Genomic DNA, 12,204 nt, shown 5'->3' with positions numbered 1-12,204 from the left:
GTTACTGAAACTATGTAAGCCTTGTCTACCTAACTGGGGCACCAGTGTTTCCAAATGTCTCCTTTTTGGGGACTCAGAGACGCTGGAGTAGAGCGGACATGAGGCATAAACGTAGCAAAAGATTTTTAAACCAAAACATAGTGTAAATGTAGTCACAGACAGATGGTGCTAACATGGTTAAAAAGTCCACACAGAGACACAGGATGTGTCTCAGCTCCACACTACGTGCTAATACAGTACAGTATGTTCTATCTACATTATTTACAAGTTTTTTAAAGATGTTCCTGGATCTGTTTAACCAAAATCCACAATTTGTTTTCATGTCTCCAGCTGGGAGAAGCTTCTCTATTTCCTTTGCACTGCATTGTGGGACAACAGTGACCATCAACAACACAATCAGAAAAAACAAGTGGATTTAATCTGAGGTCTTTGAGTACTTCAAGATACTTTGTTTGGTCACTTTACCAGTGTGAACAAAATACAGACACAGAGAGGTATTTGTGTACTCACACAATCAGTTCAGTCTAACAGTCTCGTCCCCAGAGACCACACACGGCTGCTGGGTAACATCATGTCCTTCCTCCTCCCCCTCCTCCATTTCTCTAACTCTATCAGTTCACAGTAAACAACAACATCTCACCTCCTCCTCTCAGTTCCAAAACACATTTACTTCTTCATCTCTCTGTTCTTCTCTCCGTTACAAACTTCCCTTCCTCTCCTCCTCTCTCCCCTCGCTTTGAATCAACAGGAAATCTTTGTCCCAGCCAATGAGAGAGCACAGCTGCAGAGTGACAGGTCATCCTCTGTCCAATGGGAGTGAATTAAAACTGGGAAGACCCAGCCCCTCAGAGGGGGGGATCCCAGAGGAGGGGTCAGAGGCTCTTAAAGAGGCGACAACCTGTTGTTTCTGTAGTTTCTCTGAACATGGACAAAGATTCACAAAAGAACCTGAAGCCAGAGCAGCAGAGGTTTTTTAGAACCAGGAATCTATTTTCAGCCACATGAGCATGGAGGGGGGAGGAGAAAGGAAGGAGAGGGTCAGAGGGGAGATGGTCAGTGGAGTGCAACACAAAGACAGGGGAATTAGCTCAAATGGTAGAGCGCTCGCTTAGCATGCGAGAGGTAGCGGGATCGATGCCCGCATTCTCCACAACTCTTTTAACCCTTTCCTCTCTCCATTTCTGAGATCAGTCTGCGTTCGGCTGGAGAATTCAAACAATGAGCTCAAAGATTCAGATCACAAGATTTAAAATGTTAACCACAACAACAAACAGGAAGCATCCTATACATAAATACAGGAATTAATAAATAAATAATGCATAAATAAATAAAATAGATACATTCTGAAACAAACAAATAAATAAATAAATGTATAAATGAACTCCAGTATAAAAAGTGGCAGCAAAAACTGTCCTGTCCTGTTAGTAGTGTCCTGTACACTGTCCTGTGACTCAATGACTGTCCCGGGACAGTCAGACACTGTCCTGTACACTGTCCTGTGTCCTGGGACAGTCAGACACTGTCCTGTACACTGTCCTGTGACTCCAAGACACTGTCCTGTGACTCCATGACTGTCCTGAGACAGTCAGACACTGTCCTGTACACTGTCCTGTGACTCCAAGACAATGTCCTGTGACTCCATGACTGTCCCGGGACAGTCAGACACAGTCCTGTGACTCCATGACGCCAAGACACTGTCCTGTGACTCCATGACTGTCTAGAGACAGTCAGACACTGAGCAAGTAGTTTATTGTCATGTACTCATAAAGGGAATTATAAGTAATGAAATTCCTTGTGCCAGCTCAACTTTGAAAAAATAAATAATAATAGCATTTTTTTTGATGATTATTATAGGCAAATTTGAAAATAATTAGGCATCTTACCAAGTCTGTTTAAGTCATAGGCTATAACATTTGTTTAGGCTAGCCTATCTGTGGGCCTATCCATCCATGAGATATGTAGACTATAACAAAAAATAAAACTGACAACTGGACAGTTTTGGAGAACACATTTTAATCCTTAGAAACATGAACATGATAAGAACAAAAAACTTTGGGAACTGAAACTGGAAAACTCTCTCTCACTCTCTCTCTCTGTCATGGGATAGTCATGGAGTCATAGGACAGTGTCTTGGAATCACAAGACAGTGTACAGGACAGTGTCTGACTGTCCCGGGACAGTCATGGAGTCACAGGACAGTGTCTGAGTCATGGGAGTCACAGGACAGTGTATAGGACAGTGTCTGACTGTCCCGGGACAGTCATGGAGTCACAGGACAGTGTCTTGGAGTCACAGGGCAGTGTACAGGAAAGTGTCTGACTGTCCCGGGACAGTCATGGAGTCACAGGACAGTGTCTTGGAATGAGTAGAAGGAAATGCGACGCTGCCTAGCCACGGCCAAGCGGACCAATCACAGCGACATTGTACATTTAGGCTACATTTGAGTTCCCCTGCATTAACAGCAAACACTCTTCCAATAAATTCCCTCCTGCTGTGTTAAAATGTGGCTCTTCTTCAGATTTTGATGTATCATGTCACAAAGTTTAGGAGACAAAACATTTTCAGTGGAAACACCAGCAGGAGGAGTTTGTATAAACTTCTTCAATGCATACTGTCAGCAGCACAGAGAACAAATGGTTTTCAGCAGACAGACTGATGAACACACTGTAATAACACTCACATGTTGAGGGTCTGTGGCGTCCAGTGTCAGTAGTTGTGTCTCCAGCTCTTCTGTCTCTCTCTCTGTCTTCCTGCTCTCATCTGTCTGTCTGTCCATCTGTCTTTTTGTCTCGTCAGCTTCGTCTCTCAGCTGTTCCAGGACAGACAGTTTACTGAAGAGACAACACAGCACCTCCTGCTGAATTTGATAAAAACGTCAATTAAGACACCGCTGAAAATAGCATCGAAACTATGTTTTTCAGGTGAAAGATAATTAAAATGTTCCCTGTGAAGTTTGAATGTAAACTAAAAAGTTCAGTTTAGATTTAGATTAATTCCACAGAGAACCTTTATTCTTTTGTATATTGTAATTTACAGTTAATATTGTCTTAAAAACATGGCAGTCAAAAATAAGGCTATGTTTAGACGGAAACGATCTGAAGAGAAAACACAAAAGTGGTGTTGCGGTCTCACTTTTTATTCCGTGTTTAGATGAGAGTTTTGGATGGGAAATCTGTGTGCATATGGTGATGCAAAAGTGTGTGAAATTCGATGTAGTATGCATGCCAGGTGGCATTGCCACACAACACCACCAAGTCCGCTTGCCTGCGTAGAACCTTCCTTCTACTTCTCTCCTTAGTAGTGCGAAACCAAAACATGTCAAAGCCAACAACAAAAGCTTGTCTGCAAAGACGAGGAGGTGGAGTTGCATGTTTGTCTGACGATGACCAGCACAGTCGACCGTGATAAGCCACAGCACATCACCCACGGGAGCACTACCAATACCCTGAGCCTCGAGCCCTGCTGGAGAGCGAGAGGCAGCGGGCAGAGGAGGCTGAAACAGACCCTCCTCTGCCTACTGGCCACTGCCACTTGCTCTCTGTCTTTCTCTTCATCCACAATGTTGTAGCTTACTCTGGCTCAAATGAATAGCCATGTGGTCATCAAACTATAACAACCTTATCCACATGTTGAAATCATTTAAATATTGAGCCATTACATTGAAAATCTTTTAGATAACAGGAGCCTATAATTTCTGTAGCCTACTCCGTAACAACAGACTACCTGGACGCCTTTTTGTCTTCAGACTTTTGCGTTTAGCCTTTTTAAGATTTCCACTCTGGAGGTTGGTTTAACCTTTTTGCGTTTTTAAGCCCCAAAAACGCCGTCGCCATATAAACAAAAGGCACATCCGATAAAATATTTTTTCGTTTTCACCCGCGAGCGTCATCGTGTATACAGGGCCTAAGACAGCAGCATAGAGCTCTTTGATGAAAAGATGTAAATATAACAATTATTACTAGTCTTGCATTGCCAGACCTCTTTCCACAGCGCTGTGTCAGCGATGGAGCATATACACCACCTATCTATTTTGGGATAGGGGAAAAAAACGCTTCGGCTTGTTTGTATTTTCTTTAAGGCAACCCAAATCCCGTCCTCACTTAGCCCCGATAGTAGGGAAAGCGAGAAGGGAGGGACATTGTATGTCATGCTTTATCCCAGCTTTAAGCCTGACTAAAATTATCCATCAGGTAAAGGAAACTAAAAACTCAAAACTACCTGTCGTGATTTGGTTTCCTCGGGCACTCTGTGTTCAGCTACTGTCTGCAGCTCTGTCTGATGGGTCAACTGCAGGTCAACTTCAGCTTCACGCACACACACACACACACACACACACACACACACACACACACACACACACACACACACACACACACACACACACACACACACACACACACACACACAATAAAACAACATTTAGAATGTTGATAAAGACACTGAGTTTACAGTCTGAAAAGCTATGACACCAAATATTCTGGTGCCATTCTGGGAGGGGCTCTGGGATTACTCCCAGCTGTTCTGTACACATCATACAATTTCATACCAGAAACAGCTGATGAGGTGGCGGGGTGGTTAAGGCAATGGACTGCTAATGCATAGTGTTCTGCACGTGTGGGTTCAAAAACCTTCCTTGTCAAGTTGCTATATTCTTTCATAACTACTTGTCAAAAAAGAGGACTTTCTAGATTATAGCAAATCTCTTTGTACAGTAGAATATGTTTTACATATTGTATTTTTTATCCATTATCATCTGTGTCTGTGTGCTACGGAGCCCGCCTGCTTTACTTCACTTTTATGTTCCCTTGGAAGAGTTGTGTTAAGTTACTGCTGGTAAAGCCCCGTATCTACTTCTGATCCGATCACTCGGATCGGATTTTAATACCAGGTGGAAACAGTAATGTGTTCTTAAATTCAACCATATTTGCCTCCGACCACAAACACAGAGAAAAAAATAATTACTTTGGAGAATGCGGGCATCGATCCCGCTACCTCTCGCATGCTAAGCAAGCGCTCTACCATTTGAGCTAATTCCCCTTTAAAATGCAAAGATGCTCACCACTCACTGTATTTTAAGACTCAACAGCGTGTCTCCGCCACACCCAGAGCACCAACCAAACTCACCTGAGGTATGGCTGTTCTGCAGACAATTTTTCTCTCACCACAGAAGACCAAATAAGTCTTTAAAGCAGAAATCTTTCTGTCCTTACATTTACTCTGCTCTGTTTTGCAGTCCTCCAGAAAGGGGTGTGACGTTCCCATGTCAGTGTGAAGGTCTGAACCCTCTTGTGTCTGCAGGGAGGGGGATGAGGAGGAGTTTCGGGGAGTGGAGGTGATGGTGTTCCTGATGTGTCGAGCCTTGCCGATGTATGGACTCTCAGCCACAGAGTCCACAATGACTACATCCTGATGACACAGGTGAGGGAAACACTCTGACAAATGTTCGTATAAAGTATAACCCCATTCAGACTGGATATCCTGATAAAAAAAAATCTAAATAAATTATGCATTTATAAGTTGTACATTTATATAATAAAAATAAAGCTCATCCAATATATTGTTATCTGAGCTGAATCAACTCATAAATCCAGTATTGGACCAGATATACAGTCTGAAATATGTGTTATTGTTACCTGTACGCTGCAGGGGGGCAAAGGGTTAAGTTTGGCATCTATCTTGTAGAAAGTCAACTCCTGCTCCAGCTCATACAGTCTGTGTAAGGCTCTGGTCAGCTCAGCTGTCGTCTTTTCCAACTGAAGACACACAGAAAAGTTTTATTGTAAAAGAAGCTACGGAAGGTCTTGGGTTTGTTTTAACAGCAGTTTTTACACACACAGCAAACCGAAACTGATTCAAAATCAGTCAAATGAGAGAGTAAAAAGTGCAGTCTGTTTCTAGGTCATATTCAATGTCTAAGAACATTCACTTTAATAGTGAGCACGTTTTTAGAATTGATCATTTACAGGAGATATAACATGCTCAACACTGCAGGTCAAAACACACTAAATATGGCTGACAATTTCACACACACACACACACACACACACACACACACACACACACACACACACACACACACACACACACACACACACACACACACACACACTGCTCAATGTGAAGCTACCTGGGGTCACACAGCAGGAGTCTGAGGGAGCTAGGGATGATGACAGATTGAATGTTAATGTGATGTCACCTGATAGACCACGCCCAGCAGAGAGAGAGGAGGGTGGGGCTAGATGTACAAGACAGGTGAAGAAGAAGAAGCAGAAACAGGACAAGTACAGTTATTATCTCCACCAGGTGTAAGCCTAGAGGGGATCATGCTTTCGGTCTTACGTGTGTGTGTATGTGTGTGTGTGTGTGTGTGTGTGTGTGTGTGTATCTGTCTGTCTGCTAATTTTGCATACTTCTGGACCCATCAGCCTAATACTTTTGGTGCACATTTAATGCTATATGCTCAAGGACCTGTCGTGGTTGCAGTGATTCACAATTAAAAAATTTTTTTTTAACTATTTTATTGACTGCTCTGTTTTATACGATCATTGACTGCTGACTCCCCACTCTTTTTTAACCTTCTGGTAGACACAAGCCAACAATGTGAATTCATGTATCGGTGTAAAACCACATCTCTATTTCATAAAAAAGGAAAAAGCATAATGATTCTCCCCGTCTGACACCGCGCCACCTGGAGTATGTGTGGAGGCCGGAACATCAGATATCTGTGAGGCATTTTTTCTTTTAAGCGCCATTAATCAGTCATTTGTGGTAAATATAAGTGCGTGATGTCCCTCCTACAGTGAACAGTTGTTTTTCACTCTACCTTCAGCAGAGAGGAAACGACTGAAGGAGAAGAAGAAGAAAACAGGACAGCTCTGTAGAACAGCTGCAGGAAACGACAGATAAGAAGAAGAGAGACAGGCAGGAGGACTTTAGAGGTCAGAGGTCAAACACCATTTCTCTCAGGAATTCAGTCTGTCCCACTGCTGGAAATATATACAGTAGATATATGTGTGTGTGTGTGTGTGTGTGTGTGTGTGTGTGTGTGTTAGGGCTGTCAACGAATATAAAAAATTTGAATATATATTTGAATAGTAAAAAGTAACAGACACTCGAATATGAAAATGTATATTCAAGGAGAGAGAGAGAGAAAACGGCAATACCGCCTCTGCCATCTGCCTCGCACAATCGTTCATGGGCCTTGGCTGCTGCTGCCTAAACGTTCAGCTTCATGTCTGATTAAGCCCAGCTTGTTGGGACGAGGTAAGAGAATTCACAGCGAGCAAGTGGGCGTGTTGATGACGTTCTATCATGCGGCTGCTGGTACCGTATACAAACAGCGAGGGCAAGGAAGACGGCACAAAGACGATAATATCTTTAACTGCAGAGACAATGAGAAATCTGTCGGTAAGAGCCGACACCAAACTCGGTGGACATATTAATGGAAGGGCAAGAGACTCGGTTGATTATGACCATATTACGAACGGCTCCGTGACTGCTGAGTAATCTGCGTCACGTCTACTTCCTGCACACTCCAGAGACAGAGGGAGAAAGGACTAACGTTACGTATGTATATATTTTAAAATACATCCTTATGTTCATATAAATATACCTACACAAGTAGTTTTGTCTCCGTGGTGTTGGTTTGCCGTCTTATGGACATAATGCGCAAAATAGATATTTGAATATATTCAAACCTGTGTTTTTAGAACGAATATTCAAACGTCATTTTTGGCCAGTTTTGACAGCCCTAATGTGTGTGTGTGTGTGTGTGTGTGTGTGTGTGTGTGTGTGTGTGTGTGTGTCCTACCAGCTGACTCTTGGTGTGCAGCTCCTGCTCCCGCAGTGTGTGTGTGTGTCGTTGTGTTTCTGTGTGAGCAGTCAGTGTTTGGTTTGTCTCCTCCTGCTGGTGGATTCGAGTCACTGCAGCCAGCTGCTCCCTCTGCAGCCTGCTCAGCTCTGATTGGCTGCTGTCCACCTCCCGCTGCAGACGCTCCAGCTCCTCTGATCACAAACAACAACAAGAAAAACAGTCATCAGATATTTTAAGTTTTTTTTGCATATTTGTATGATAATAAATGATGTACCGGCACTAAAGCGTTGGTGGGCGTCTCTTCTCTCATCATGGGTGACTGGCAGGTCGTCCAGCCTGTCCAGAGTCCTGACGTGGTAGAGCAGAAAGAAGCGGGAGTGTGGCAGCGAGGAGGCGGGGTTTCCTGATACCGACAGCTCTGATAGGCTGCTCAGAGATCGCAGTCTGGATACTTCGTACAGCTGATAAGACAAGATACAGATAACTGAAACCATTTTTTCTGATAATCAATAAAAAGTTTAAGTCATTTAACAAACAATGTTATCAACTAGTCTAAAATTGTCTGTTTCTCTATTTTATATCTCAGTAAATTTATCTTCAATTAATCTTTGGGGTGGTTTCGGACTGTTGGTCGGACAGAAAAAGACATTCGAAAATGTTAGACTTTGTTTCATGTTTCACTGTTGTCTGAAAGAAATAATCAAGAGATACTACAGGGTTTCTCGCAGTTGTTTTTTAGGGAGAGGTGCCTCGTCTTGCCTAAAGTATGCCGCTAACATCAGAATAAATTATTACATATTTATGAAATATAATATTAGTCTTATTAAACTTTAGGGAAAATGAGCAATAAGGCTACTTACCACAAATAAGGTCACATATTTAATGATTGGGGTGTTTAAATTTGTCATCTGGTAACTACAGTGATACCCAAACGTGCAGGGTTTCCAGATCTGTCTTATTCATCACATTATAAATTAAAACAGAACTTTATTCATCCTGAAGGAATTTATTGTGCAGAAGTTTCAGTACAGAAAGTAGGGAAGAGTTAAAAAAAACACGTTAATAGTTATCGGTAAGATGATACATTCAGTTTACAATAAATGAACAGAGCAGCATATAACAGTCAGGTCAGAAAAAACAAGATGGAAAAGTTGAGACTATTAGCTCCATCAGTCATCTGCTGTGATCAGACAGGTAAATTGCAGTCCTACTCCGTTTGAAAAAATAACTACCATTTATTTAGCTCTGAACGCAATCTTTCATCCACACACACACACACACACACACACACACACACACACACACACACACACACACACACACACACACACACACACACACACAGTTGACCTGTACTCACGGATGTGATGAGGTTGTGTTGCAGGTGGAGTGTGTGTAGTGAGTGCAGTTTCTTCGGCAGCCACACAGGAATGTGGTTGATCCTGTTGTGGGACAAGTTCAGATGCTGCAGACTGGACATAAGCTCCAGTCCTTCAATCCGCCTAAAAACACACACACACACACACACACACACACACACACACACACACACACACACACACACACACAACTTTACTGTATAGTAGTGTGTTACACTGTGTTGTTGCATAGTTTGTGCAGAAATGTGCACAAAGCAATGTGTTTATTTTGTGTTGCAGAGGGACAACAGGGCTGTTTGCTTTATCTGGTTGTTGACTAAAACAATTTATGAAGGTACAAACGTTCCACTAAAACAAGTTCATTCCCGAGGCTATTTTGCAGAGGCACCGTTATTGCATTCGGCGCCCAAGATGAAGAAAAAAAAAGCCACAGCACGTTTTTCTCCTATACTGGAAAATTGTGTGGACTAGCCAGACCTTCCTCCGCACCACTGTGGAGGAAGGTCTGGCAATGCGAGACTATAAAACAAATAACACAAAACGTTACGATATATTACTGTAATATGTACACTGTATACTGTAAGATGACCAGTGATAAAATAACACAATCATGAACATAATTGTAATCAAATTAAATGAAAGGATGTTTGTGAATTCTAGTTACTGTGAAACTATTCTCAATACTGTATGTGTGTGTGTGTGTGTGTGTGTGTGTGTGTGTGTGTGTGTGTGTGTGTATACGTGCGTGCGTGAGTCTCACTCAATGTTGTTGTGAGCCAGCTGCAGCTCTCTCAGCTGTGTCAGAGCATTCAGTCTCTCCATGCTTTGGATCAAGTTGTGGTTCAAGTTTAAAACCTGCAGACGCTGACAGCCATGTAGGTTCTCTATGAACTGAAACACACAAACTGATAAAACCTCAACTCCAGCAAAAGTAATAACAGCAGTGGTGGAAGAAGAATTCAGAAAATGCATTTTCCAGCTGATCCAAGAGGCTTTTTAAAGAGTTTAATTAATATGCATCTACCATAACACATAAAGGAACACTTTATCACAAACATTCAAAATCAACACATCTGGAGATACATGCTTTTCACTGGACTGGAAGGGGAGGAAAAACTGCCATCTGAAAAGTAACTAAAGCTGTCAGACAAATGTAGTGCAGTACAAAGTACAATATTTACCTCTAAGATGTAGTGGAGCAGAAGTAGAAAGTAGCAGAAAAGGGAAATATCAAGTAAAGTATCTTAAATTTGTACTTAAGTACAGTATCTGAGTTGATGTACTAAGTCTTATTCCACCATGAGTATTGGCAGTCGCAGCACTAGCAATGTCAACAGTAATACCAGTGGTATCGACTGTAATACTTGCAGTATCAGTTTGTTCTGACCTTGATGCGTTTGTCTCCATTTGATGACAGATTTAGGGAACGAACCATTGCCAGAGACTGACAGCCAGTCCGCTTTAACAACAATGCCTCTGTCATATACCTGATACCTAAGAGGAGAGGAAGATGAGTTATTAAAAGCTGTGCCATTATATGCTATTAAAGCTTTGAGTCCAGGTTTTCTCCTCTACCTCCTCTCTTCCCCTGGGAGTGTGCTCCTCCTCCTGTCTCCGTCTGCTCCTCCATCTGTGGACCAGAGAGCTGGAAAGGCTGAGGACAGACAAGACGTTAGAAAATATTGTGATGCTGTATTTAAAGAGAGGATGGTGAGACTGGTAGGAAGACAGTCAAACAACCCTACCTTAACCATAACCTAATCCCAATTGTAAGTAATATAAGTGTTGGGTATTATTTAAATACATAAGACATAGTTAAATAAATACTTGTTAATAAATACAGACAACACATGTATCCATGAAATAAACATTCTAAAAAGTTTCTTTCCCTTTTTCATTCTTTCCTTTTATGGCCCAAAATCGTTTGTAGTTTTAGTAACGTTAGTTAACTACACGAAAAAATGGCAAAAAGTAATTTAAATACTATTTAAATATAACGAAAAATTTAGTTACTAGCTAACTAACTAGGTTAGCTAGCTAACCAGAAAGATAACGTTACACTAACGTTGGTTTAATTACATGTAAGTCAGTTCACTAGCTAGCTAGGTACCTACTCCTCAACACTAAACTAGCTAGTTTTTAAGGAGTTAGCTAACGTTAACCGGCTAGAGTCAACTAAAACACATAACCAGTAAAACATCGTACTCGGCAGACTGGGATGTTACACAGACTGACTGAACTAGCTAGCTAGCTAGTTTGTTAAGTTATCAATTATCTTTAGCCTGGTTAGCCGGACGGTTATTGGTAACTCTACCTTTGCTAGCGTTAGCCAGGTTAGGTTAGTTAATCCTCGGTCTCCATGGGAACCCGCTGATACAAACAGGTTGAAATAACGTTAGTTTATGTCGACGACTTGGAGGAAAACATTTGCTCGATTTAAAAACACGACGTGAGTGTGTTTCATAGCAGAAACAGAAAAAAAAGTTTTTATTAAAAATCCTTAGAGCCCTTTACTGTGAGCTCGAGCTGCAGGTGGATGCCGCATTCAGGGTCTCATTATAAACTCGGAATCTTCCCTTTTGTTCCAAAACGTGTGCGGTATCTACGAGCAGTGGTGAAATCATAGGGTAATACCAGAGTGATAGAGGAAGACATATATATTATATCTCTATGGCTCTGGGTAATACTAATAATATACAGTCTATGGGTAAAATGTAAATGAGTAACGTTAGTACGAAGATGTATTAAAGACACCTGAGGGGAAAATAATTTAAAATTACAAGAATAAAGTCGTAATATTAGGAGAATAAATTCGTAATTGTACGAGAATAAAGTCATTATATTACGAAAATAGTCGTAATTTAAATGCTAAACAAAATAATTTAGGCTTTATTAAATATACGTTACCAGAAACCTAAAACGAGTACGATAGCAGGCAGCCTCCTGTCAACCAGTTTATTTGACCAACGTTAAGCTGCTGTGCCCATCTGTAAATACTAAGGTTGTGCCACA

The 12,204-nt window shown here is 41.6% G+C and overlaps 1 protein-coding gene and 1 non-coding gene across 2 annotated transcripts in view; one reads left to right on the top strand and one right to left on the bottom strand.

Moving 5' to 3' along the window:
- The window catches only part of cntrl (centriolin), a 51,425-nt gene extending 39,673 nt beyond the window's left edge, over positions 1-11,752 (bottom strand). The window contains exons 1-11 of the mRNA XM_039803123.1: positions 11,507-11,752; positions 10,768-10,846; positions 10,580-10,686; positions 9,953-10,083; positions 9,174-9,315; positions 8,088-8,274; positions 7,811-8,004; positions 5,634-5,753; positions 5,211-5,406; positions 4,219-4,304; positions 2,681-2,857 (exon numbers count right to left, since the gene is read on the bottom strand). Coding sequence (XP_039659057.1) covers positions 2,681-2,857; positions 4,219-4,304; positions 5,211-5,406; positions 5,634-5,753; positions 7,811-8,004; positions 8,088-8,274; positions 9,174-9,315; positions 9,953-10,083; positions 10,580-10,686; positions 10,768-10,822 — 1,395 coding nt within the window. The 5' untranslated portion in view covers positions 10,823-10,846; positions 11,507-11,752. The remainder of the gene's footprint in view (positions 1-2,680; positions 2,858-4,218; positions 4,305-5,210; positions 5,407-5,633; positions 5,754-7,810; positions 8,005-8,087; positions 8,275-9,173; positions 9,316-9,952; positions 10,084-10,579; positions 10,687-10,767; positions 10,847-11,506) is intronic.
- Positions 1,078-1,150, top strand: trnaa-agc. Its single transcript has one exon. It is a non-coding gene; the product is annotated as a tRNA-Ala (tRNA).
- Positions 11,753-12,204: the final 452 nt, after the last annotated feature.

The sequence above is a fragment of the Perca fluviatilis genome, chromosome 6 (assembly GCF_010015445.1).
Source record: "Perca fluviatilis chromosome 6, GENO_Pfluv_1.0, whole genome shotgun sequence".
NCBI lineage: Eukaryota > Metazoa > Chordata > Actinopteri > Perciformes > Percidae > Perca > Perca fluviatilis.
This window is presented reverse-complemented; position numbering and strand designations above follow the sequence as displayed.